Source organism: Pogona vitticeps, chromosome 14 (genome assembly GCF_051106095.1).
Source record: "Pogona vitticeps strain Pit_001003342236 chromosome 14, PviZW2.1, whole genome shotgun sequence".
NCBI lineage: Eukaryota > Metazoa > Chordata > Lepidosauria > Squamata > Agamidae > Pogona > Pogona vitticeps.
The window spans coordinates 780,822-808,681 of record NC_135796.1 but is presented as its reverse complement, the minus strand read 5'-3'; the positions used below and the strand labels follow the sequence as shown (position 1 = coordinate 808,681).

The 27,860-nt window shown below is 55.3% G+C and overlaps 1 protein-coding gene across 10 annotated transcripts; it reads right to left on the bottom strand.

Moving 5' to 3' along the window:
• Nucleotides 1-471: 471 nt before the first annotated feature.
• PATZ1 (POZ/BTB and AT hook containing zinc finger 1) lies at nt 472-27,718 on the bottom strand. Of its 10 annotated transcripts, none has more exons than XM_072983311.2 (6): nt 25,410-27,704; nt 20,404-20,467; nt 14,072-14,143; nt 11,451-11,622; nt 5,279-5,416; nt 472-2,331 (listed from the first exon to the last, which is right to left on the bottom strand). In XM_072983311.2, the coding sequence occupies exons 1-6, from the start codon at nt 26,843-26,845 to the stop codon at nt 1,910-1,912; spliced, it is 2,304 nt and encodes a 767-aa protein (XP_072839412.2). In that variant the 5' UTR covers nt 26,846-27,704; the 3' UTR covers nt 472-1,909. The 10 variants fall into 10 exon arrangements, with proteins under 10 accessions (XP_072839412.2, XP_072839411.2, XP_072839410.2 ...); XM_072983310.2 differs by having other exon boundaries at nt 472-2,334; nt 14,072-14,140; XM_072983309.2 differs by having other exon boundaries at nt 472-2,334; nt 25,410-27,703.
• Nucleotides 27,719-27,860: the final 142 nt, after the last annotated feature.

The following is a 27,860-nucleotide window of genomic DNA, read 5'->3' as shown; positions in this document are numbered from 1 at the left end:
CCTCCTGCGAGAGTTCCCTTTCGAAATGGGTGGCTGCGCATTGTTGTTTTTAAAAGGTGTTTTCAGTACTGTATATTGATTTTTACTGACTGTTCTTAATATAATCCTGGTTTAATTCTTTTTGAATGTTTGTAGACTCACTCTTTTTAGCTTTTGAACCCTGTATTCATGTAAGCCACCGTGGGTCCTTTGAAGGAGAGAGGCAAAGTAAAAATATTTTAAATAAATCGATGTTTAGAATCTGAACACGGTTTGCAACTCTTTGCTAATGCATCTGTCAAAGGGGGAGGAAAAAAATTTGAAGGAGGGGAAGGGCAAGCTCTTCTGATCTCCTGCCAAAAAGTAAAAGATCAGAAAAGGCTGGGATTGTCTCTGGCATGAGATTCAGACCAGGGTGTTTGTTGCTTACGGACATCCAGGCCCCACCACCCAAAGGTAAATAAAACAAACACAACCAACAAGAAAAGGGTATAAAGTAACATTCTAACTTCTTTAATGCAGTCCAATCAAATTATTTTCTCTTTTGAAATCACGCTGTGAACTCTATTATTTATTTGCACTAAATGGGTTGGTAGTACAGAAAAAACTGCCCTCTTTGCTGGGAAAAAAAGCATCATCTTAACAGTGTCTTCAGGCATCAACCAACCAAAGAAGTGCCCTGTTACTCTTCCAAACCTCTTCCTTCCTTCCTTCCTTCCTTTCCCCCACTTCCCCCACTTCCTTCCATTTTGCATAACTAGGTTATCCCACAGACTTAAAAACAATCAACTAGCCAAGTTATTAATTATGATACATCTAAAAAAGAAAATTAATACTAACCCTAACATGACTGCTGCTTTAAGAGCGCTCTGTATAATTGATTCAGGAGGGGGGTTCTCAGTAGCAAATCACTACGACAGGTCCTAAAAATCATACATGTTATCATCATCATCGTAGTCATAAAAGAGAGAAAGAGAGAGAAAGAGAGAAAACCAAGAGAAAGTTTTTTAGGATTAAAAAAAATAAAATAAAATAAACAAGCAGCATCACTGAGCAAGGATATTCTCCGGCACAAAAAAACACCCCTTCGGAAAGGGGTGCCCTCCTCGCTGGGAGGAGGGTGGTGTGCAGGAGAAGATGAGGCTCAGGTGCATGCATGACCTGGTGTCGAATTTGTGTAGCCCCCCCCCCAGCCGCGCCGGCGGCAGCAACATCCGCTCTTCCTCTCCCAGAGCGTTTGGGTCCTCCTCCTCCTCCTCTTCCAAGACCACGCTTGAGCGTGTCGAGACGCTTTGCTTTAAAACCTCGGCCTCCGTTGTCACCGGGCTGTTATTTTCCTTTCTTTTAAAGGAAGACAGGCACCGTCCCTTATTCAGTGTGGGGTTTTTTTTTTCCTTTTGTTTTGCCAGCAGGCAGGGAGGTGAACGGGCGACGTGCGGGCAAGGCCCCTGAGCCGGAGTAAAGGGAGTGCGGGCATGACGGACGTGAAAAAGAGTTTCTCTGCCCGACCAGCCAGGGACGCTTTCCGACGGCCACGCGGGTGGTCTGTCTGTCTGTCTGTCTTCCCTGAGCTCCTCAGCTGCCCCCCCCTGCAGTCGTATGAGATGCTGGGCCCGGTGGCGGTCCAGAGGGTTCCTCTGCCCACCGCTCCCTTCCCTGTGGACACCCCACCGGTGCCCACCCCAGTCCACGCCAGACCCGGTGGCGAGGAGCAGGAGGGAAAAGGGAGAAACCTAGAAGGGAATTTCAAACAAACATCTTCCCGCTACAAAACTCGATTCGGTTAGTCGTCGCCCACCCCGCCCCAACCTCAGCAACAGCCACCTTTTCCTTGTTTTTTAATAGGGATACATTTAAAAAAACAACCCAAAATAAAACGGGGGGGGGGGGGGAAACCCGGCTGCGGCTTTAAAGCTGGTCAAGGCTGGCCTCATTTTCCGTCGGGCCCCATCGGCTGCGGGTCGACCTCCGCGTCCACGAGGGAGGAAGCGAAGGCGGACTGGACAATCTGGAACCCGAAGGACTCCAGGAGGGACATGTTCTGTTGAGGGGAGAAGGGGGAGCCCAGGGCGGCCCCCAAGTCCCCCAAGGGGGTGCCCCCCCCAAGGGAGCGGACGTGCACTTTCTGTATGTGTTTGTTGAGATAGGACTTAGATCTGAAAAAGCTGCCACATTCCGGGCAAGGGAACTTCTTGTCCCCTTCCGATTCCAATTTATTTTTGGGGACCACCAGGTCGCACGAGAAGGAGCCGTTGGCGTTCTGCTTCTCCGGGGTCTTGAGGTCGCTGGCGTCCGAGAGGTCCCCGTAGGAATCCGAACTTTCAATCTGGTCCGAATGTGAGCATTTCGGGCCTTCTAGGAAGAAAGGAAAGGCGTGGTGTTTAGACCCCTGAGAGCAGCTGGAGGGCAGGGGGGCCTCCGGACACCTCCCTCCGTCCATTCCTCTCCCTCGGTCTCCCCAGGGTGGCTCCTTCTAGATGGCCTCCCCCCCCCCTCTTCCCAGGTAACCCACAGATCTCTCCGTTTGGGGGAGAAAGCCCAAAGCAGACCTTGGAAGCACGGCTTTGGGGGGGGGGAATTTGGGGGGGGGGAAGCAGCCACTTCTGAGGTCTGTTCCCAAGGAAAACAACTAGGGTCCCGGGAACATTCTGCCCTTGGCATAACTCAAGAGATGGGGAAGCATCTCTTCCTTGTCAACCTGAAAGGCGAATTATCTCACCGGTCCAAATCTTAGCAAAGCAAAGCATCTCAGCCTCCTCTTGTTGTCCGAAGGTACAGAAAATGCCACGACCCATGCACCATCGGCCACCCCTCTCTGAGATCTAAATTCTGGGCTCACTCAGTGCTACCAAACCATCATCATCATTATCCTAAAAGCCTCATTACTGTTGATGCACGTATGGAAGCTGTCTCCCCGCCGCTTGTTTGCGAGAAGGCACCCACTGGATCCAAATGCAAGACACGAGAAGGCCCTCACCCCGTTCGAATCCAGCAAGTGGGAAGTCCCAGCTTGGGAGGGGGAGGGCGTGTTTTCTGTTTCCCTCCCTCTGACCTAAGCCATATGCAAACCTTTGAGATGGAGGGAGTGTCCTGGGGAACCCTAACCCACCCACCCACGAGTCCCCTCGGCGCGGCTCGAACACAGCAAGGGAAGGCTATGCCCACCCCCAGCCCCCCCCCTCCGACCGCCGGGAGGCCTTGAATGCAAAGGCGGGATTCAGGCCCGTTGCCCTCCAAAGCTAAAGCCTTTTGCCCTCCCCCCCCCCCCGGGAAAGACGCCCTCAGAAGCCGCGCAAAACTTGGTGGTGGGTCTTTTTAAGAAAGCTGCCCTCCTCCCCAGCCACCCGTTGGACCGGATTCGAGGCTGGCCACCCACACGGAGAGCCAAGAACATGGAGGGGACGGCGAGAGCCAGCCTGAAACCCCCGGAGGGAGACCCGGGAGGACCTCGTGGGGAGCAGCTGATCTCTGGCGGTCTCCTGCAGGGCGAGGGAGGAGAAAGGGAGGACCCGAAAAAAGCTACAGCTCAGGAGCAAGAGCATCTTTTCGGGGACGGTGGCAATGCCTTTGCCCCCAATTGGAACAAAGAGAGCAGTGGCGTCAGGAGGGGGGGGGAACGACACCAGAGACCCCTCAGATCTGCAAACCCAAAAGGAAAATAAATGAAAATGATACAGTCGGACCCCCCGTATCCGCAGGAAATGGGTTCCAAACTCGCCCGTGGATGCTGAAAAACGCGGATGATAGTGAACGCTATTCAAATGGCGGACGCTGTCCACAGCACGGTCTCTGGATCCTTCTAATATATATTTCTAGAATGTTCTTTTTAGTATTTTTAACATTTTGAGACCATGGATAAGTGAATCAGTGGATACTGATCCTCCTGCGGATAGTGGAGGTTCTACTGTATTAAAAATCAAAACTGAGCTCCTGTTCCCTGCCCAAAGCACTTGTTCTCCCGGACAGAGACCTAGTGAAATGAAAAGGGGAAGATGGGTTTGTGGGGGGGGGGGCACCCAGGGAAAGTCCCCGTCGGAGGGTGTCGTCCCTTGGAGGCCCAACCCGCTGCTCTGAATGGCATGCAGAACCGACCCACTCCATAAGGTTCCCGACCTGGATATCGGAGCTAGGCTACTTCCAGGAGTGTGGGACGGGTGAGCGTTGCTCCCATCCCTCTGGCGTCTTCCTAGCCCCATGCAAAAGTCACACAGACCCATGGTGTGCCCCATATCCAGAGGCTGCCACCCAATCGGTCACGCCACCTTCTCCACCATGCTTCCCGAGTCAAATCAGAAACCAAGAGTCTAGTCCACACCGAGGAGGCAAAAGACACGTTTCGCTCTACCCTCTTCTCTTGCAAGGAAAACAAGAAGGGCGCAGTACTCTCCCCTCCACAGCCCGGCCTAGACGCAGCTAGAGAGGAGGATGCCTGAGCCCTGCCAGAGTCATGAACGAGAGTGCCGACACCTCATGAGTAGACCACACAGAAGCCAGCAAGTACACACAACGCCTCTGGCAGAGATTCAAAAATGTGGATGGAGTGAGAGCAGGCAGCCGGGTCCCTCCCCCGCCCTTCTCTAACACCCAAGACTGGGCTTAACATCTTGGGCAACGTCCCCCCGTATATTTCTGAGAGGCGAATCTTCTCATTCAGCTCAGCCAAGCTGTCACGTTTCTCCTGGATTAAAGGTTGCAGGCGGGGTGAAGTTGTGTGTATTTGAAGCCCCCCCCCGCCCCAGAATGACTGGTGGAAACCTCAACATTCTGGAGTCAAGACTAAAGTCTTTTCCAAAACCTAATCCAGTCCTCCTGAGAAATTCCTGCTGAACAGCTATCCCGCGGAACTCACTGCTACAAGACGCGGTGAAAGGCCATTGTCTCAGGCCATTATTAACGGGGGAATCGTGCCAAAGCTTCCTCATGGAAAAGAAGAAGGGAGAGAAGAAACAAATCAAGGACAGCCAAGCCGAGGGACCTGCACAGATCCTCCCTATTCAGGAGGGAGACAACCAGACGCTCCCCACGGCTCAGAACAGTTTCACCCTCACACGCTGAGCATGGCTGATCCCATGGGGTGAGCAGAGCCTGGACTCTCTCTGTCCCCTGGCCTGATCCCTGCGGGTCTCACCAAAGTCCCCGAGATGCTAGCTTTCTCCATGTGGTGAGGGCACGGGGTTCTTTCCCTCCAATTCCCTTCCCTCTCCCCTGTCCTCCACGGGCCCCCCGAGGGTCCTACGCCAAGAGACGGAAAGTGCCGAGGGCGGGAAGGGGGGTGGGTGGGGGGTGTCGGGTCGCTTGCCTTTGATGCCATAGGTCCCGACGCTGTGGAACGCTGCTCCCCCATTCGGGATGGGCTCCGGGCGGCTGGAGACCTGGGGAAGGGGAACACCGTGGTGGGTTTTAACATGGACCTTTAAGTAGGAGGCAGAGGAGAAACCTAAACAAGATAAAAGGAGATGAGATCCTGCCCCACCAGGCCCCGTGCGCGCCTCTCTGCCTCTCCCCTCTCACTTCTCTTTCGCTCCTCCAGGTCGTCTCCAAGAACACACGCAGACACACGCATGCACACAACACGCGGACCATCCGCTGGGCTTCGGAGGGAGGCGTCCAAAGGTGAAGGGAGCCCCCCCGCCCGCCCGCCCGCCCGCCCGTGGGACCCAGACGTGGAAGCCCAGGGCTTATAAAATGGAGGAGAGGGAAGCCCTGTGTCACTCCAAAGGAGAGAAAGACCCCGGAAGCCACAGCCGATGGGAGAGAACCCTCCAGAGCGGGGGGGGGGGGAAGCCTCCCTTGCAGGAGGGCAGGCCCACTTCCTAAACTCGACCCACTAGCAACCCAAAACTGGCTGGCAGGCAGAAACAGACTCGAGGGTCTCTGAAGGATGGAAACATGGGTTGGGCACACTGGAGGTTTATGTCTTTGGCTTGCCTGCCCTGAGATCGCGCTGTCCCTTCCAAGGTGGAGCGGGGAAAGGGCGCGGAAAGAGGTCTCGTGGGCCTCTCCAGAGCGGCAGATTTGGGGAGATGGGAAAAAGCGGGGGGCAGACTCTGCGCCCCTCCTGCCTTCGAACGAGGCTCCTGAACACACACCAGCCAAATCTGCTCCTCTTGTGAACAGGCAAAGGCAAACCCCCAACCCCCGGCCAGTAATATTTTCCACAAGAGCCTCCATACGCAAGTCTGCCTTCCTCCCAATGGGCCGAGGGGGCTCCTCAAGAGGCACCCCATTTTTGGGCAGCTGGGAGAGCCTTTCTCCCATCCGGATGGAAAACCAACCTCTCCTCTGCCACCGCAGGAGGAGATGACCAGCCAGGTTTCTTTTCAAGCTCTTAATCCTGCCCTCTGCCTAAAATCAACTCGCTCGCAACCGAAATCTGGCTGGCAGGAGGGTCTTTCCTGCTCCAGAGCGAGGCCTCCTTCCTTGGAGGTGTCCTGCCTTCAAGGCCCAGGCCCTGGGACCGGGGGGGGGGGGTGTCAGGCGTCTTCTTCCCTCCTGGGTCTACGCAGGGAACAAACGGCTGCTGTGCGCATCCACGCCTGTGCTTGTTTCTTGACACTCATCTGGCGCCACTAGCTCCCTCTTTTCCAGCGAAAAGAAGCCCCAAAACATGGGCAGGGATGTTCTGGAGATGGCAGGCCATATATAATCAAGCAACATCTCTAACGGGTGCACTGGATCCCAGCAGGGCCCAAGCTTTCTGTGCCACAGGGACAGGCGGAAGCAGAGCCGTCCAGGCCCGGGGCTCAGCCCCTCTCCCGCTGAGGAGCCCCTGATGCCGTTTGGTCTCATCCGGACCACCACTGCACGGATTTCATCCTTCCGACGGCCTCTCCCAGGCCAGCAGCAAAGGAGAGATAAAGAGAGAGGGGAACCGGAGGCGATGCAGGCGTCTTCCGCCCCTCCAAGGACCACCCCTTGTATTTTCACGCAGAGACGAAACGAGCATCTCTGGAAAGAGGGCGGCTTCCGAGGAGCCTCCGGCCAGGGAGACACCCAAAGGAGGCACCCGTGGGCACCTGGGGGGGAGGGGAGAGGAGAATCCCTTCTTAGGCTGCCGTTGTATTTCAAACTTTTCTCTCCATCATGAGCACCTTGCCCTGAAACCTCTTCCCACGAGAGATCTGGATCTCTGGCACAAGGATAAAAGCACCACAAGGGCAGCCAAGAGGGAAGTTTTAAAAAGCAAAAGACCTTTTCTGTATTATCATTCAGTTTCACTTTTATCATAATGCCTTCTCTAAAGTTATTTGTTTATTTACTTGCACACACACACATACACACACACTGCCGCCATTATATATCAGAATTAGATCAGTTTTCTGCTCCGCTTCACACAGGCTGTTTTACTGCTGTGTTGGTAGACGTGTTTTATCAGGTGAAACTGCTTTTCTTTCATTCCGGGCACCGCACACAGAATATCCATTCCTGGGCATAAACTACAGAGGCAAATAAAAGATGCCTCAGCTGTAACGTAAACAGATTCCGAGGGCCGGTGTCCTATCACGCCAGCATTTCCCCCACTCAAAAAGCAGGTCGTCCTGTCTGGTTGCGTGACCGACCTTGCGGTCAGCCTCAGACCAGGCACAGGACAGGGAGAAACCCCCGGGCAACTGCCCTTCTATCTACTCGCATGTTCACTGAACAGAACACAGGCCTAAACCCAATTTCTCTGACAGACCCTCTGCCTCTCAGCAAAAATCTTTTGGAGCACGTCCCTTATGGGAACCGTCACCTCTGAGGCAGCAGAGCAAAAGGTCACTGGTGGGTATTCCTGTCTCTGCCTCTTCTCCCCACCCAACCTGTCTGTGCACATTCGGACATGCTGCTAACTTCCCCTTGACACAGGATGGGTCCGAGACTGAGCAACAGAGCAGGAAGCCCGAGGTTCGAATCTGCACCAGGCTGGGGCTTCCTTCGTTGCCCATTCTCCTGGTGGGAAACTCCCTGGTGACCTAGAATGAAGCAGGCAGAGGAGAGAGAAAAAAGGGGCACAGCCTTCGCCCACCCGCCTTCTAACCCTGCTTCCGTTCACCCGGGGAAGGGAAGCCAAAGGCTCCCATCCTTTCCAAATTCGGCTCCCGGCAAACAGAGCAGAGAAGCTCTCCTGTGTCCCCCCTGATGTGGCTGCAACCCAGAAAGGCCGTCAAGGATTCTAGACGCATGGCGGTCGTCTTCCTCTACGGCACGGCCAGGACATCCTGAATCCACTATAACAAATGAGGGGAAAGAAAGAAAGAAAGAAAGAAAGAAAGAAAGAAAGAAAGAAAGAAAGAAAGAAAGAAAGAAAGAAAGAAAGAAAGAAAGAAAGAAAGAAAGAAGAAACCAAACGCTGCCGGGCCGTAGAAATGTCCCTTGCCTTTCCTGGCAAAAGCCTGTACTTCAGCAAGGGTGGGGGGAGAAGAACCACAATCTTGATCCACATTGATGGAGAGAGAGCAAAATGGCCACATCGTGGCATCCCTAGGAGCTCGTGGCAGCATCTACGCGAAAGATGAAACTGCAGGAAGGCAGCCTATGCCCGGGAGCGGAGGAGTAGGCCGAGGGCTGGCCAGGCCTCCCCTGGGGACCCCTCTGGGGTGAGCTGGGAAGCAGCCCCCTCCCCACCTACTTGGTGGCCGCTGCGGGGAAGAAGAAGCCAGTCTCCAAGGGCCGGTTCCTCCTCCCACCCTTTCTTGATTACTCCCTCTAGCACTTCTCAAATCCATTCTGGGGTGACCCTTTTATAAGGCCACCTCACCAAAGGCATACCTGTCCCACACCCCGAAGGCTAAGTGGGGAAGGGTGTGTGTGTGTGTGTGAGGGCTTGATTTTAAGTCCTCCCCCTTTGTGGATTGTCTTCAGTGAAAACAGATTCAAAGGACAAGAGGCAAGATTCAAACTCTGCACCAGACACAGCAAGCGGCTTGGGAATGGGACAGGTGGCCGGGGGAAGTCCTGGATTCTCCTCCATCAAAGGCAGGAGGGCTTTTCCTGCTTTGGTAGGAAGATGGCTTTGATCACCCCTTGAGATCCTTTCCGGGTGAACGTTTCTATGATTCCATGATTTTTCCCCCCACAGAGCAGAAGCTGTCCTGGAGAGGAGGCCTCCAAAGAGGTCTCCTAACTGCAAGGCATAATACTCCACTTCAACATATACAGCAGGACCCCAATACCTGCAGGGCTCATATCCACAGTTTCACTTATCCGTGGTCTGAAAATATTAAAAGGAAAAAACTCAGAAATACAAATTTCCATGATGTCATTACCAGAACTGGCCATCAGAGGGAGCCAGAGACCGTGCTCTGCATCGGGTTCGCTCTGATCTGCCGTTTTTGTCCTGCACTTGGGGTGGCCTTTGAACCGATCCCCCCTAAATATGGGGATCCAACTGTACACACAGTCGTTTGCTCCCTCAAAATCACTCCTTTATTCCCGAAGCCCCTTTTCCCCTGCACAACCTTCTGGTCTGGGAGCCCCCAACTTGCTTAGGAAGCCCGGTCTGTCATCAAAATTCAGCCGCCTTCAGAAGATCCTGAAAATACTTATTTTTTTAACCCAGGAGAATGGAAATCAAAGCTCAACCTAACAATCCTCCTTTCTCAAGGAAAAAGCATGGAAGCCTCCAAGGGAAATCCCAGGATAAGAGAATCCAGCGTGGCCTTAGGGGGGAGCCCGGGGTGGCCCCTTTTCAGGTAGCACTTCCGAGAGGCAGCAGGTTGGGAGAGACAAGAGGTGCCCCAGCGAGGCAGAACCTTGGACATTTCAGGCCTTGTTCATGGGGGGGGGGGGGGTGAATTGTCAACCCACCTTCCACCTTCAACTTAAGAGGCTGCAGAGCAGCCGAATTCCTTCCCTCGATCCTTCAAGAACTCGGCCCTCTTGCAGCCGAATAACCCACATGTACAGTTTTTTTCCTTTCCCTTCCGCGCAGATCTCCCATTCACTCGGAATGTATTTTGCAGACCAGTTCTCTGGACTAGATGGGCCTCGAGTCGTTGGAACACAAAGCAGCATCTCGTGAAAGGCGCCGCTGCAAAGGCAGAAGCGCCTCCTGACCCCTGTTCAACTCGGGCGCCGAGGGCTGCGCAGAGTCCCTTGGGACTGCCTGTACGTCCCCTGATCAGCCCTCCTTTATTTATCCCCCTTCCGCCCATCCCTGCTGTCAGCAAACATACAGAACAGACTTTTCACACCAGCCAGCACATTGGGGGGGTGTCAGGGGATCCTGGTATGATTTTACTCACAAGCACCTCTCCCCCCCCCACCCCCGATGCCATATGTATTTCCTTCCTCTTATCTGGGAAACCCAAGACAAGCCATCTTTTTTGCATTTTGAAACAGGGCCCTCCCCTGGTGTCGTCTCAATAATATCGCTTTCGGTCTGCAGCTGCAATCTTAAGCACACTTAGTGCTTGGCTTGACGGGGCCTACTCTTAGGTAAAGATGACCAAAGAACTATAGAATTACACAAGTGGGGGGCGAGGAGGATCATGGCCACCTGACTATTATCTTACAGACTGCTCCCCACTTCTCAAATACACGTTCCAGAAAAATCAAGTCACGGGTTTACGATCAGGCTGGACGGATTCTCACAATGCCTTTGACCCTTGGCTGTTCACGCCTGAATAGAAGCTACATACACAGGCACTCACATACACGCTGGTGAATCGTGAAAGGCAGACGGGTGCAGAACTGAACACCTCTTCCTGCCAAAAGCCGGGACAGACTGCTTTGTTTTTGGGAGAACTTGTTTGCCCTGCCAGAGTACGGCGGTTTTTAACTCCTGAGTGTGAATTGGCTCTCCCCTTCCTCCTCCTCCTCCTCCCTCCATCACTTTTAATAGTTCTCTTTAAAGATCCAGACCAGAGGCTCCCAAGATGTTCTTGGACTGCAACTCCCAGAAACTGCAGCCAGCACCGTGAGTGGGGAAGGCTTCTGGGGGTTGCAGTCCCAAGAAGATCTGGGGACCCCCCCACCTTGGGCACCACGGATCTAGAGTCTTCTCTGCCTCTTCATTCGGAAACCCATGTGCCTGGGCAAGCGGTCCTTGGAAAGCTACGTCGGACTGGCTACCGATTCCAGGAGTCACCCAGGGCTCTCCTTTTGTCAGAAGGACGAGGGGCTGTTCCTGCTGGTCCCCGCATGTGCGGACCCCCCCCCTCCGCCTCCTCTCGGGGGCTTGCGCACTCGCATTCAGTCGCGGGTGGCTGAGCATGGGCAGGGCCTCTCCTGAGCAGTCCGGATGCCCGCGAGGGTTCGGGCAGGAGCGACCGACTCGCGATGCCAGCTGCGCGCAGACCTGTCTCCCCAGGTGCACATGGGGGGGGGGAACCTGCGCCCGGGAGCCGGCCCCTCTCGTTCGCCGAAGCCGGCAGCCAGCGTGAGCTCAGCCGACAGAGGCCTTGCTCTCCCTGGGAGGAGGTCCCTGCCGGCTTGCATCCAGCCCCCCTCGCGCTCCCCTCAGCCCCGTGACACGTGGGCACGACCCTTACCTCTGTTGCAGATGGTGCAAAAGTTGCTTGGTCCCTCGCTGTGCTTCTTCAGGTGGTCGGCCATGTACGCGGCCCGCAAGTACTTCCCGCACACCTGGCAGGGGACTTTGTCTTCGTGGCAGGCCAGGTGCGAGCGCAGCCGGTCGCGGGTGGCAAAGGAAGCGTTGCAGGTCTGTGGAGGGCAGCAGAGGCAGCATTAACACACACACACACACACACACACACACACACACACACGCCCCCTCGGCCATTCCGGACCTTACGAGCCTGTCGGGACAGACCGCCCAGGAGCCCCTGGTTCCGCAGCTATGCACGAGCCACGCTGAAAGGCGTGGAAAAACCGAAGCCGTCAACGCCGGGGGTGGCGTGGAGGTCACTGTTCTGAAAACAGGAGGCCTATCCGAGGCTGCGGGGGGGGGGGGGTCAGCTGCTGCCCTGGAGGCTAATCTCGGGGAAGATCACCTACAGAAGGGGTGGAAACAGAGCCATGGAGAAGAAGCCGACCTCTGGGCAGGGCAGAAGGCCGTCTCCTAGCACCGCTCGCTCCCATCAGAAGCTGCATCAGCAAAAATAGTAAAAATTAAAAAATGGTTTGGAAAGATAAAGCGAAGGAGGGTTTGATTAGAGGCGGAGCCTTGGCAAGCTCTCCCGAAGGGGCGATGCTCTCAGGGCAGCTGCGCACGCCCTCGGGGGTCATGTCGTTCCGGGGGGGGGGGGGGCTGCTCAGGATCCAAGCAAGAGACACGAAGAGGAAAGTGAGGGAAAGCAAGAGGAAGCGAGACAGGCAAGAAAAGAAGCTGGCTTTAGAAAGAAGGCAGGAAGGAAGGCAGGAAGGCAGGAAGGCAGGAAGGCAGGAAGGAAGGAAGGAAGGAAGGAAGGAAGGAAGGAAGGAAGGAAGGAAGGAAGGAAGGAAGGAAGGAAGGAAGGAAGGAAGGAAGGAAGGAAGGAAGGAAAAGGTGGGACAGAAAGAGAGAAAGAGAGAGAGGGAGAGGCCAGGATGTCTGGGGCAACTCAGAGGGCGAGTAGGTGGCCTAGAAGAAAGGAAAAACAGAAAGGGAGATCCTAAGGAGAGGAACTGGGTGAGGAAAGCCAGGGCTGCCCAGAGGGCACCTTCCGGACAGAACCAGAGGTTAGACCCAGATGCTTCCTGGCCGGGCGGCAGAGGCATCTCGGATCGGACGGTGAAGAAAACGCACTTCACTGCAGGCCAGGCCTGACACCTGGACATGGGTTGATTTCCATGTGAGCTTTTGGGGATGGCGCCCCACTTCTAAGACCACTAGTCTTAAAGGTGCCCCAAAAGGCACGCGTTTCGGCTGCTGCGTTCACTAGAGGAAAAATCTCGCATCTCGCTTTGCTTCACTCCCTGGCTCTCTGTGGAATTCTACAGGCTCTGCGCCACAGCTATGGAAGGTGGTGTCTAAATGAAGCAGGGTGGAAGTAACTCATATGGGGACTGCGCGCAACCATCTGAAAAAGAAGCGTTTGCAGAAACTTAGAGCAGACTTCAAGGGTAAAAGCAGCCAAAGGAGGCCCCCCTTCCCGCCCCCCCAGGCCATAAAACGCCTCTCCTCCTCTTCCTCCTCTTCCTCCTCCACACCAGGGGATCAGGGACGGCAACCTTTCTGGTGGAACCAGACAGGAAAAGTCAGAACCAGGTGCAAATTTCAGGGAAAAGGTCTCGGGGGACACAGCGCTGAGCAAAATAGGTGCAGCTTTCGTTTTGTAAATAAAAGCACTATTTGGAAATGAGAGATTTTAGAAAGACTTCTGACCTCCGACTCCTCCTTTGTACTTTTTGAAGCTGGGGGGGGGTCTCTCTCAGACTCAGTAATTCAACCACAACTCGAAAAAGGGGGTTTTGCTGGAAAATGAACAGCCGTTTCAACGCTCCAGACTGAAATGTGTAAATCTTATGGCCACTGGAGAGAACGCCCGCTGTAATTTCAAAGCTGCTTACTGGCTCTATAAGGAGCTATAAAAGCAGAGGCAAAATGAAATTAAATGAGTAAAAAAAACAAAAACAAAGCCGTATTTGGTGGAAGCCAGAACCTTTAGCATAAATCTGTAGGAAAATTCTCCTACATAGCCCCCATTGAAAGGAACAGAAGCTGGAGAGGAGTGCTCCCAGGCCTTTCAATCGGACTGGTGCAGGAGATCTTCCTACTGGGTTGGGACACTTGTTTTATAAACTATATGGCACACAGTTCACTGGGGGGGGGGGGAAACCCAGATATAAAAGCATAACTTTCTTCCTTGGGATAAAACTCCATATTTCTCCGGGTGGCTGGAATTACACAGTTCATTCTGTAGAGAGAAAAGGACGAAAGGACAGAAGCTAGAAAGCAGGAAACCAGGTATCAGAACCCTTTAAAAAGGCAAAGTAAAACAAAGAAAGAGTTGGTCAGCTTCAAACATTTCAAATTTAAAGATTACGGAGAAGCGTTGTCAAAGAGTCATACCGTTCCTCTTGAGTAATAATAATAGCAAATTTTAAAAAAATTGCAGTGCTTTCTATTTCAGACATTGCAAAGGCAAGATAAACAGAGCAGAAACAGAAAAGGGGGTGGGTTTGGTGTTTTTTTAAATAAAAAAATAAATAAATGGTGTTTCAGAAATACCTCTTGAAGGTTCAACTGTTCTATGGATGGAGATGTCTCTGAGCTTATCCCATGGATGGTGCCAATTTCCTGCTAATAGGCAGGAAGTAAGAGAGGTTAGAAAAGGAAGCTTTTCATTTTGCATTGGTATCAGTTGGCGGGGGGGGGGAAGAATGCCCAATGGCTGGGGCTGCTGGGGGGGTGGCTTTGGACCTTTATATTTTTAATGCAATACAGGTTCCATTTGTGCAAAATTCTGGTTTTGTCTCCTACCCCGCACAACACTCTGCAGGCTCTCCGGTACAGGGAATGGCCCACAGATCGGTCTCAAAAGTAAAGTCCAGGGAGGGTGGCGGGGGGGGGGGGGAGCCGAGCCCTTCCTTTCTCCTTCTGTTCCAGAAAATACCGCACCTTCCCAGAACCAGCCCCCCCCCTTCCTCCTGTGCATTTCTGCCTCTGCAGAACAGGGACACTGAGTTTTTAAAAACACCGTTTCTAGAAGGAAGCATTTCCCTCTTACCCTTGGGGGGGCTGTTCTTTCACCCCCACGGACTCGGGGGACTCAAGAAACACACAGAGCCATGGAAGGACTCATGGCTAGGAGAAACGCGCGCGCCCTGTACAAGCCAGGACTTCAGGGTCTACACACATCATGGATTCTCGAAATGGAGAGGTGTCAGTTCACACAAACAGCACCTCCGGCTGCACAGAGCCTGGCTTCCAGCGGACGGCAGCCTTACATGCTGTTAGGGGGCAGTTACGGGGGGGGGGCTCCTTCCGAGCACCATCCCCAACCCTCCGAGGTCCCTCCCTGAGACAGAGCAAAAGAAGCGAAACCGGCAGGGCATCCAGAGCTTGTAAAAGGCTGGTTTCTGGACCACAGGCTCCAGAATCCTTATAGGGCATCACAGCTGAGTGACCACCGCGTCTGAGGGCATGCAGGGAGATGTATCTGAAAATACCTGGTTTTCACAAGCTCTGGGCAGACCAGAGTTACCCTCTATGACGGGGACCCAGGCCTTCATGCCACAAGAAAGGGGTTGGCATCACTGATCCTTCAGCTCCTTCTTGCCCCCTGATCCTGCAGGAATACCTCCATGGAGGGGGGGGACACCCACCCAACGCACCTCCCATGGAGACCCAACGGCACACCTCTTCCCTCACAGGGTTTCAGAAAAGAACCTCAGCCGAGGCCAGACTTTGGGGGGATGTGTGCGTCCAGAGATCCCTCGCAGGCCAGCCTTTCGAGTCCTGAATCTACTCTAAGTGTAGCGAGAACAAGACAGAGAGAGAGAACGAAAGCAGGGAAAGAGAGAGACAGGCATGAACCCTGGATTCTGACTTCTGGGGGGAAACGAAGCCGGAGGGGCAGCTGGCTCTGCATTCACACAGCATGGGGAACAAAGCAGGGAGCCCGGTTGCGTGTTGAGCTGTTCTTGTTGTGAGGAGGAATCCCTGGGAGGCTTCCCTCGAATTCCCAGGCTTGTCGTGCTGCGTGAACACTCGCCTCTCCCCCCCCCACCTGCCCCGGCACGACTCTCTCCGGGCAAGAGCTGAAGAGACCAGACGGGCCTTACTGGGTGACCAGGCAGCCGGTCTCCAGAGTTTTATCAGGGAGACCCCCTCGTCAACGGACAAGAAGAGCTTGGGAGCCCCCAAACAGGCCAGAAGGGCCGCAGCTGGGCAGGAAGGCATGCCCAGTCCTCGGGAGGCAGCAGGGGGTGACGTTCACGCAAGGGGTGGGGGGGTCAGGACCCTCACCGGAAGCCAAGCAGGGCTTCTCAAGAATATCCAACAAGCCCATCAGAAAGAGAGGCTAAACGGGGGGGGGGGCGGCGCACTGGGGGGGTGTCCTTGCCCTCCCAGCTGCTTCATGGCAAGCGTGGCTGTCCAGAGGGGTGCCACACAGCCGGGGGGGGGGGCTTTGGCCACAGCTTGGCAGCAAAGCCCCTTAGCTCTGGGTGTGGCTGGACCCCTCCCTCACCCCTCCCTCCCCCCCCTCCCTCCAGGGGGTCCTGCATGGGGGGGGCTGCCTGGGCCTTTGAGATCCACAAAGCCCTCAGGGACGCAGCGTGGGGGGGGGGGTCTGTGAGGGGAGTCCTCTCCCTCCTTCCTGAACCAACAGGTCTCACTAAAAGTTTTGTTACCGAGAAGCCCAGAAATGCTTCAGAAGCCTCAGGGGGCTTCAGAGACCACAAATATGTAGAACCCCCCCCCCGGGCAGAGGGGTCACTAACAGAGATGTCAAAGAATTAACCATTAAATAGTCCTCTCTCAATCTCTATCTCTCTCTCTCTTTTTGATTAAAGAGTGCTTTGCAAAACGCAAACGCCTTTGCTAGTTATGCTTCTCCGTTCAGGATCAGAAACGGTCCTGCTCCCGAGTGGCCTCCCCCATTCTCCTCCCCCCGGGGAAAAAAAGGGGCCACTGAATCCCAGGGCGAGGGATTTCCTGGCCTTGCAGTCCAGGAAGGCCACTGCTTCGCTGGGCCCTCTTCCGGGGTCGGCCCCATTGTTTACGGCCGCCAAAGAGAGGCCGGCTGCCCCACGACGGAAGCTAGAGGGAGCCAAATCCGGCTTTCTGCGGGTTCGCCGCTGAGCCGTGCAAAATGGAGGCCGGGGAAAGCAGGGGTCCCCCCCCCCCCCGCCAGGGCCTGTTTTCAAAAGCTCTGCCTGCTTCCCGGCTTGGTAAATACGGGCAATTTAAGAAAAGATCACTGCCTTGCACGCGGAAGAAGTCAACAAGGTGGAAACGAGAGCTCGCTAGAGGAAGTTCGGAAAGAAATGACAGATAATGTACGATTTAACAAGCACCAAGCGACGGGGAACCTTAAGGAGTTAAAAAGGAGCTTTCCGTTGTGAATCACTGTTTTTCTTACCCTTTAATACAGCAGAACCAAAGAGCCCTTTGAAACCCCAGTGAAAACAAACCGGTGTGCTTCCAGCTGACCAACCAAGAACCCTGTCTTTGGCCCGGACATTGCAAACCTTCCCCCCTCTTTTTTGGACTACAAATCCCATACCCTCCACTTCCGAAGCTCTGCGGTGGCCCACTCGTTCAAGCCCGAGAGGTTCTCTGGGGCAACGTCCCCTTCCGATGATAAAGGTCTTGATGACAGGGTGCTAAAAAAGGACCCTCGAGGGCCCTAAAAGCTTATCAAACAAAGTTGCTTTCGAGGAACCGGGTTAACCTTTAAAAAATGCCAAGGACAACTGTTTTGCTTGTATGCTTCTTAAAGGGGGGCTTCCCTTCCACGTTACAATGTAAGCATGTTTTGTATGGTAAATAAAAAGTTTGTTTTTAAAAACTGCCATCCCAAGAGTTAACATTTGCTGTAAACAGTCATTTAGCTACACTTGCTCATTCCAGGCGCACTCTTTGCCCTGGAGAGAACGGCCAGGATAGGATCGGACCCTTTGGCGCCGGGGAAGGAGAACAACTTTGCTTCGGGACAAGCTTCCATTTTACCCGACGGAAAGGTCGCCAGGAACCATGAAACCAAGCTGGTTCCTCTTCCAAGGGAAGGAAAACTGGCTGCAGTGGACTGAGGGGCGCAAGCCAACAGCAAGAACGACGCAGGCCTGTTTGCATCGGAAAGGAAGGCTTCGCTAGGCGCGATCCTCCGGCAAAGCCGCCCTTCAGCCTGCCCAGGGATCCCAAAAAGTCCCGGGCCGGGGGGGGACACCCACCCCTAACAGGGCTGCCCCTCCAGCTGTGGCTTCCTGGAAGAAACTTTCCCCATCCAGAAGCCGTGGGGATCTTCCTAGGTCACAGCCACCTATAGCTGCCTTCTTTTTCTCCAGCTCCTTTTCCATTTAAAGGGTGTTTAAAAAGAGCAGAATATTTTTCTCAAGGGGAGACGAGGACTTGTGGCGAAAGGGTCTTGGCATTTACTCAAGGTGCCGGCGCAAATGCCAGGGCCAGGGAAAGGGCACGCTTGGGATCCGTGGAGAGATGAGCTGAGCTGATCCAGGGCAAAGGGGGGGGGGAAGGACCGAGGCCCAGTTAACGGGCTCAGCAACAGACCCTGGCCAGCAAGATGGCAACCCTAATCCCATTTACACCAAACAGACACGGGTGGGTGGGGGGGAATTGTGCCGCTCCCAATCCTCCTAACTGGCTTCAAAGTTTATGGATAAATTCAGCAGCCATGGGACGTGCTCATTCTTTCCTGGCACACCCTGCTTTTATATTAAATATAAAATATTATATTTGCTCACCGTTCTCATTCCACTCTTCCTGGGGAACGCTCTTATTTTTTCCCCCCCCTTAAGCCAACGGATGGAGGCCACAGTTCCTTCTTAAGCAAATTAATCCCACTGAATCTTGAGTCACTTTTATGCAGCCTTAAGAGCCTCCAAGTTTCATGATTTGTATCTTGAGCTCCCCCCCTTCACAACTTCCACAAGGTTATTATTATTATTATATTTGGGGGGGGGGAGAAGGCTATATTTTTTAGGGGGGTGGGGAGGAGGGGAAGAGGGTCGAAGTTAGCCAGACCACTCAGCTGCTCTCCCTCAAATGTATAGAGAGCAGGATACAATTCACACTACCCATCTTGAATGAGGATTATTGGTGCCTCAGGCTGGTTTAATGCACAAGACACCTTGCCTTTGTTCCTTCTGTCGGACTACAACTCCCAGAATCCCCCAGCCAGTTGGCCTCCAAGAGCAGGGCCTCCCCCTACCCCGGCTCCTCATCCTCATCCCTTCTTGATCGGGGCCCAAAGCAAAGCAAAGTCTCCTCTTTAAAGCCCCAGGGCAGCCAGGCACAGTGGTGGGTGGGGTGAGGCCGGGGGGGGGGTGGGGGGAATCCTGGCTGTGGGGTTTCTGACCCTTTCCACCAAGCAAACCCTGCACAGCCGTCCCTCAGAGCAGCAGACGTGCTTCCCGCCATTTCCACCCCCCTAAAGAGAGCCCACCTACCATCAATATTTTTAGACTGGGAGGGGGAGACATTTCTTTGCCCCCTGAAAGCGCTTCTTTTAGCTGCTAACATTTCCTCTTTTTTTTAAAGAAGTTAAGTTGCAGCGTTAAATTCCATTTCTGATTTTGGGCATCCTCGGGCAAAACTGAGTGGGGAAGGGGCTGGCAATAAATACCCCACAGCTTTGCGCTCCATGGGCCCAAATCTGGATGCCAAATACCTCCAAACTCCCCCTTCCAGCCCCTAAACCCGGGTTCTGCACAGCAGGAATTCCCTTCTTTAATTAATTCATGCTTAAACCCCCCACCACCACCACCACCCGGTTAACCATCCTCACAGCCGCTGGTGGAACAGTTACTTTTTCCAGACACTTTCTGGGTCCCAGAATCTCCCAAGCTGGCTGGGAGGCTGGTGTCGAAAAATGTAACTTTTCCAAGCAGTGGATCATAAGCGAGACAGATCTTGACTAGGGTGTGTTTGTGAGGAAAGGAGGGAATCTTTGCCAAAGCAGGGAAGGAAAAGCAGAGAGGAAGCGAACAGGAACTGCTCCACTCGGATAGGGTTATTTGGGCTCCGGAGTCCGTGCGCGGGCTTGATTTTGATGCGAAAGATAGTCGGGAACAAAAAAATCTCCCAAAAGATATGTCCCCCCCCCCCTTTTACAAGGTACTATAAGTACATAGGGGGGGAAAAAAGAACACACTTCTCCCTTTTCTGTACTACGATGCAGATCTTAGCCTTAAGGTTTCTTCAACTGAAGTGCGGAGCTTGGAATAAGCAGGAAAGAAAAAGGGGGGAACCCTCGCGAGGCCGGCCGACACGTCCCACGACCTCCCCCCAGGAGGAAGAAAGGTGGGGAAAGCTCCCTATTTTGCTCAGTGCCGTGTTCCGGACCGGCTGTCGGAAGGAGGGTGGGGAAATGGGAAGAGCTGGTGAAGCAACCCCCCCCTCCCTGGTCGGTCGTAACCGTCAACTCCCCCAAACTAAAAGGGAACCGCGAGCCACCCGTTTCTGTTGGGGGCCACGGCAGGCAGAAAGAAAAAGAGGAGAAAGCCAGCCCCCCCCATGGCTGAGCTGAGCAAAAGCTGCAAAGGGGGAGGAGGCCCATCTGGGGCCGGTGGGGGGGGGGGAAGGCCACAGGAAGGAGAAACATCTGGGGTGGGGGAAGGGGCATGGGAGAGCCGGAGGAGCAAGAGGCACCGTCCGGAGGAGGAGGGCTGGGAGGGCGGAGGAGGAGGAAGGGGGGAAGAGAGAGAGAAAGAGAGAGAGATGCAAAGCAGCTGTTCGTTTCTGGAAAAGGTCTGGAAGGAGCAGCTCTCTCCTGGGGGGGGGACGGACCACGCTTTCCCAGGGTTCAACACCTCCGAACCTCCGCATCTTTGGTTAGGACACCGCGACCCTCCCTCCGTCAGACCCACAGCTCCTACCTGGCATTTGTGGGGTCTCTCCGACGTATGGACTTGCTTGATGTGGCCGTTCAAGTGGTCAGGCCTTGGGGGAAAAAAGGGGGGGGGGGAGAGAAAAAGGACACAGGCGCACAAGTGAGCCAAGCTGTTGTGTTGAAGCCAATCGCGATCATGAGCGCGGACCCACAACTGGACCGCCGTAGCCCCGGCCCTGCTGGTTGCCTTTGGGCCAGGAATCTCTGTTAAGGGGCAGCGGCGCTTCCGAAAGCCCGCTTCCCTCTCCAGCAAAAACGAGAAAACAAAGTGTTCCGGAATCAATGTGTTGCAGAGCTAGAAGGGATCCCAGGGGGACATCCAGTCCTGCCCGCTCCCCCCCCCAAAAGACTGAGCAACCCCAGAGGGTTCAGGTGGCACCAGGTGGGCATGGACGTCACCTGCCTCCAGGCTCCTGCTGAACCCCAGGGCTTGCCTTACAGCCAGTCACACCGGGGGGGGGGGGGCTACACAGCCCTGCACCGTCAACACTGGCTGCAGGCAGATCTTGAGGGCTCCCAGCAAGGGTCTCCGGGCGGCCCCTCCTGGAGATGCCAGCCGTGGACCCTGGGAGGACTGGCACGCCAGCTAGAGACAGTCCCTGCCCATCACGTGACACAGAGATCTTCCCATACGGATTGATGTTCTTAAAGCAGCACGCTTTTTAACCTATCTTGTGCGTGTTAAGAATGCCATTTTTGAAAAAAACCACACACACCCCAAGCAGAGCAGAGGCACTGCCCTGATTTCTAAAAGCAGGCTGCAGTTCATCGCTCTCACCCTCTGCGTTGCCTCCCTAGGGCCTCCGAGTCTGACTCTGCCCAGTCTCCCTCTATATATTGAAAAAGCAAACACTGGCTGGGCCTGCCCCCCCCCCTTAGGAAAGCAGTGAGCTTCCAGCCGTCTGAATGACAGCGGCGGTGAGCTCGGCAGGGTCCTTGGGGACCAAGCCCCCCTGAACCCAGCGGGCCTTCCTGGGACGCTTCCGCCCACCTCTGCCGTGTTTACTTCTGCAACCCTCTGCCGGGCCGCCCTTTCTGCTCGATGGGGGCCTGCTGAGGTTGCCTACCCGTTGCGGCTGGCAAGGAGGCGCCCAAAGACAGCAGCCTGAACATGCTCCCCGCCCCACCCAGGCCCTTTCTAGCAACCCTCATGGGAATCCGGAGGAGGTTTCGGCTCGTCTCCCACCCCCACCAGCCCCCTGGGAAGCAAAGATCTTGAAAAGCCGGCCTGTTTTTCTCAGCCGCTCGTCTGCCCCCTCCTCTCCCCCCCCCCCAGGGTGGGAAGAAAGCCGAGCATTGTTTGAAACCCAGAAGCTGCTTGGAAACTAGGCTAGCCCCCTCCCTCCCCCTCCCCCTCCCCCAGCGTTCCCCCACTTCAGCCAAGGGTGGTGCGCTGGGAGGCATTTTGGCGAGGCGAGGAGGCCGCTGGCAGACACGCACGCGCACACCCCTGGGGCTGCTCAACCTGGCGCAAAGGAGCACAGGTGGGCCGACAGGTTGGGCCACAGCACCCCCCCCAACAAAGGCCAGAGCCTTGGACCCGATTCTGAGGGCTCAGGCCAAGCGCACGGGTAGGCACAGAGCGCCAGAAAGAACAGATTCCAGCTCCTCTCTGCGGGGATCCCTGGGAGCAAGCGACCGTTTTGCTCTAGAGCAGTGGTTCTTAACCTTTTTGAAAGAAACGCCCCCTTGAGCTATTGAGGAAGTTATCATCGCCCCCCTCTTATTTCTTACTATATCTTATTTATTTATTTATTTATTTGTTTGTTTGTTTGTTTGTTTTGTTTGTTTGTTTATTTAAGACACTTAAATCCAATGACCCCTGAAAACAAAATTAAATTCCAAGAAAATGAAATGCCCCCAAAAAGTAACATTTAATGATTTAGTTGCAAGCGAATTTTTAAGACTCAAAAAGAAATTTAAAAAGGGCATAAAATGCAGGAACTAAAAATTTCAAGACAAAAACTTTGAAACTAAATTAAGATAGGAGGAAAATATATATTCATGCACATTGTAAAAAGGCTGCAGCCATCTTCACAGGTTTGGCTTGCTCCAGCGCCCCCACACCGCCCCTTTTCGTTTTACCGCCCCCCTGAAAAATGAAATCGCCCCCTGGGGGGCATTATCGCCCAGGTTAAGAACCACTGCTCTAGAGTAGCAAGCCCTTGCTGGCGTTTGAACCATCAGGGGGCAAACAAGAATCTCCCTCCATTCCCCCTAAGGACTTGCAAGGGCTCACCTCCTCCCAACTCCACGGGACTCCCTCCTGGGTTGATGACATTACAGGACGATGATGTTGGCGTTGTGCTGGTTTGGGTTTGCTAATTTCTTTTGGACCTTTTCCCCCCTCCTGCTTGCCAGCCAAGACCTCTGGGCGGCTTGCAAAAACTACAAACCAACAACTTTCTTGGAGCAAACCACATCTTTGAAATACTATTCGTAGTAAGAGATTCAACGAATCCGGCTACTGATAAACCAGCCCCCCCCCCCCGAATCCACCAAGCCTTCCGACAAGCAAGTCAGCAGGGGCCCGCAGACTGCTGTGGATGGCTTTGTTGGGAATCAGGGCGAGGAAATGAACCCACCCCTCTCATGGAGAGGACACCCTGCCCTCTAGGGAATTCAGACCCCTCCTCTCCACTAAAACAGCGGACCCCGTCCCCTCTGAACAGGAAACGGACAGCAGGAGAAAGACCAGCACCCACTCGAAATTCGAAATTCGTGCCAGATTAAATTGAGGCCGGCGCCTCATTTTTGTTTCATGGTTAGCGAAGCCCTTGAATCCTGTGTCACAAAACAGAGGCCGGGACTTCAGAAATTCTTTAAAGCAGTTTGTGTGACACAAAACTCAACGGAAAAGACTAATCGATTAATTTATGTGCCGGCTTTCCTAAATTGCAATCTCCTTCTTCAGAAACATGTAGCAAAATATTTCATCACGGCTTTCTATATGAGTACACATTGTGGGGAAAGTTAAATTTAAACTGATTACCTAACCAACGTTACCTGTGAAAGTTAACTTCATTAACTGGCTTGTTCCCATAAATTAAGAATTTGTGTAATTGACAACATAGTATCAGTTCCTAAAAAAAACCTAAGTCACAACAATAACCCTTTCTCTGTCTTCTTTTGCAAAGGACTTTAATAATAATAATAATAATAATAATAATAATAATAATAATAATAATAATAATAATAATAATAATAATAATAATAATAATAATTTGTCGACCAACTGATCTACTTTTAACTCTTTAGTAGCATTTCCAGGTGCCAACCTGGGCAGGTACAGCTTTGTAAACCACATGATGTCTGAAAGACATAGTTACACAAGCCAGCCGAAAAGTGAGAAATGCAACTTTAATCCAGCAGAAATACTGGAAAATCCTTCTCAGTGCAAGCCACGATCTTTCTCTCTAAAAACAGAATTTATGTCTGTTTGGCAAAAATTCTGCTTAAGAGAGCACGGTTACATTTGCCGTTGCCCTGCCTTACCCAAAGAAAGGTTGGGGGTGGGCGTATTTTAGTTCTGTTCTGAGTTTAGAAGACAAACTTTTCCCCCATTAAAAAAGTTGGGGTTCCTTCAGACATTCATTCATTCATTCATTCATTTGATTTGATTTGATTTGATTTTTACCCCGCCCCTCTAGACTACGTCTACATCAGAGAGACTCAAGTGAACACACCTTAAAATAGGTAACGGAGGTAAAAGCAGGCCCTGATCCGGGACATGTGGCACCTGTCAGACCCTCCTCGTTCCCTCTGCGTTCCTCTCAGTCATGCATGCCATACCTTTGCTAGCCAGCCACCCTGCTCCACCCACCCACCCCGGGGTCTCCTGGCCTGCAACCCTGAATTTTGTTTTCTTTTTCTTTTTTTTTGGTTTTTTAAATAAAAGAAAAGTCCTCCCGAGTTACTCTCTAGTAACCCTCAGGCTGTAATCCTGTGCACCGATTCCTCCAATAAATGAAGAATAAGCCCCTCTAGAACATGGCAGGGCCAGAATAAACCAGAGCTTAGAACAGTTCCTTTTCTGTTGTATTACAATTCCTAGAAGCCACCACCCGCACGTGCGCACATAAGCTGAGCCGGCCACCGAGTTTGGGAGCAGGAATGGTCAACCAGGAACCTCTCCAAGCTGTAGATCAAACCCGAGCCGGGGTGGCCTGCTTTGCGAGACACTTTGGGAGACCCGGCCATGAACCATGGGACACCCCCCACCCCTTTCTTTGGAGAAATGCGTCCAAACAGCTTGGACTCTCATCTAGGCTTCGGTTTTGCATCCCCGGCCATTTGGTACAATTAAGAAGGAGAGCAACGTGTTATGTCCCAGAGATGCTTTCATGCCGTCTCTCTTTTGTTCACACCCACACAGACTCAGGAACAGAGAATGGAAGGCAGAACTCAGAAATGTCATCCCCCATTGTTTGTTTTTTTGGACTACAACTCCCAATAACCCCTAATTGGGTGATTGTGGGAACTGTAATCCTGAGGTGGCTCTTCCCTGCGGCCTAGAAGGGAACTGCAGTGATGCTTTCTGGGAGCCGTAGTTCTTCAGGGGAGACCCTCTACAGAGCCTGCAAGGCAGTGAGACTCCACCTCCCAGAAAGCACTGCAACAGGGAATAAAGGCCTAGAACGCTATGCAGCCTGGGAGGCCCAGGCCCTGCCTCCAGGTGAGCCAAACAGGGAGGCGTCTATCGGTGGGCAAGATCTTCCAGAATTCTGCCAGGGGAAATTCCTGCAACATTCAGGGAGTTATGGAGTGTGGAAAATCGGAAGAGCACACCCCTAAGAAGAAGATTCCCTTCGGCTGCCACAACTTGTGTTGAGTTCTATGGGTCTGTGGCACCATCGCTAGGACCACCCTCCTAGTGGCGAACCCAATCCTCCTCCAGGTCTTTGCAGGAGTGGGTCAGGATTTCAGCCCTTCCCGGTGGCGTCTCCCGGTTTCCACTGTTACGGTGTTGGGATTACCTCCTTAAGTTCTTACCTCGAGAAGCCTTTCCCGCAACTCTGGCAAATGTAAGGCTTCCCCACGGACCCGTCATGGGAGCGCACGTGGTACGACATCCGGTCTTTCCTCTTGAAGCGCAGTCCGCACACGGGGCACGAGTAGGGCTTCTCGCCGGAATGCGACAGCTTGTGCCGGTTGAGGTGGTAAACGTCCCGGAAAATCTTGCCGCAGATCTCGCAGGCCACCTGCTTCCTCGTCCGGCTCCTCTTTCGGGGGGCCTCGGTGTCGTCCAGACCGGGCATCCCGTTCTCGCCGAGCCTTGGGGGCGGCATGTCTATGTAACCCAACTGCAAGCTGGTGACCCCATGCTGGGCCTCGTGCTGGCGCAGGCGGTTGGCATCGGTGAAGACTTTCCCGCACAGGCCGCAGGGGAGGATCCCCGCTTCCCGCAAACCTCCTGGAGCGCTGAACATCATGGAGTCCAGCAGGTTGGCCTTGCGCGGCCGCCCCCGGCCCCGCTTGCTGCCGAGCGACGGGGCGCCGGCGCCCACATTTTGGAAGGGCGAGGCGAGCAGCTGGGGCGAGAGGGGCCCGGCCACCATGGGCAGGCGGTCCACGCCCTGCAGGACCGGCAAGGAGGCCTGGGCGGCGGCCGAGAAGGCCACCCGGGCGGCCTCGTCGTCGGGCATGCCGGCGATGCCGTTCCCGTTGGGCGCCAGGCCCGTGCCGTTGGTCATGTCCAGGGGGAAGCCCAGGTCGGCGGCGGTGGCCCCGGGCCGGAAGAGCATGATGTCCGGGCGTCCGGCCGGCGGGACCAGGATCTGGACGTTGGACTGCTTGATGACCTCCTGACAGATGTCAATCACGGAGCGCATGAGGAGGAACTTGGCGGCGGTCATGAGTTCGGGGAAGCTCTCCAGGCGCACCACGATGCGCGAGGTGTAGGCGAAGTCCAGGATGTCCCCGAAGACCTTGGAGCTGATGGTGTGCATCTCCAGCTCGCGGCCCATCCCGGGGGCGCCCCCGGAGGATGATGCCGATGCCCCCGCCCCCGCCCCTTCGGGCGCGCCCCCCTCCGGCCCGGCCCCGGGGACCCCGCCGCCGCCGCCGCCGCCCCCCTCGACGCCCCCCCCGACCCCGAGGGCCTGGGCGCTGAAGACCGACTCGAAGTACTCGCTGCAGGCGGCCAGCACCGCCCGGTGGGCCGGGAAGCTCTCGTCGCCCACCCGCAGGAGGACGTCGCAGAAGCGCCCGCCGTTCTTGCGCTGCTGGTTGAGGCTGTGCAGGAGGTCGGCGCTGTGGCGGCTCACCTGGTAGGTGTAGCAACCCCCGACGCCGCCCCCGACGCCCCCCGCCGACGCCGTCCCCGGCCCGGCCCCGGACCCTCCCGACGGGCCGCCCCCCCCGGAGCACGACGAGACGGACGACGAAGCCGCGGCGGCGGCGGCGGCCGCCTCGTTCACCCGCTCCATCGACGGCGGCGGCGGCGGCGGCCGCGGGGCCCCGCGAGGCTCACCGGGGACCGGCAGGGGGCGCCCCTCCTCAGCCGCGGGCGGCGGGAGCGCGCGGGCGGGCGGGCGGCGAGCACGGGCGGCGGGAAGGGCCCGGGAGGCGCGGGGAGGGGGGCGCGCGCACTCGCGGGCTGGGCTCGCTCCCGCCCGGCCGCCCTCCGGAGCCCCGGGCCTCGACGGGAAGGCGGAGGAAGAGGAGGAGGAGGAAGAAGCCGGAGGAAGGAGCGCCCCGGCGAACAAAGGGCCCCGGCGGAGGCGGGCGGGCGGGCGGGCGGGCGGGGAGAGGCCCCTCCGGGTGGCGGCCACGAGGCGCGCCCGGGCCGGAGCCTGGAGCCGGGGCCGCGGACGGCGGGTGGCAGGAAAGGGCCGGGCGGTCGGTCGACGGGCTCCGGTGGCGGCGGCGGCGGCGGCGGGGCGCGGAAGGCAGGCTTGGCGGGGGCGGTGGTCCCGTCCGCGGTCCCCCTCCCTGGGTGGGTGAGTGTGTGTGTGTGTGTGTGTGTGTGTGTTTGGAGCGCAGGAAAGATGGCAGCGGCTGCACTTCCTTTTGCACTTTCACCCCTGGGGGGGAGGGAGGGAGGGGGGAGGCAGGCAGGGAGGGAGGGGGGAGGGGGGGGCCGCCCGGTCCCGCCGCCCCCCGCTGCAAAAAAATAAAAAAAAATAAAAGAGAGGGAAGGTGGGGGGGTGCAAAGAGAGGGGGGCGCGGCTGTTCCGAGGGGGCGCCCGGGGGGGCCCTCGGTCGCGCTGCCCAGCTGGCCGCCCCCCCCTCCCCTCCCCTCCCCTCCAGCCGCCGGAGCGCCTTCCCCCCCTCCCTCGCTTCCTGCCCCCCCTCCTTCCCTTCCTTCCTCCGCCAATGCCGAGGCAGCCCCAGGCGCCAGGCCGGCCCCCCCCCGCCCCGCCGCAGCCCCCACCCCCTTCAAGCTGGCTCTCTCTCCCACCCACCCCCACGACCTCCGCGGGCTGAGCAAGAGGGGGCGGC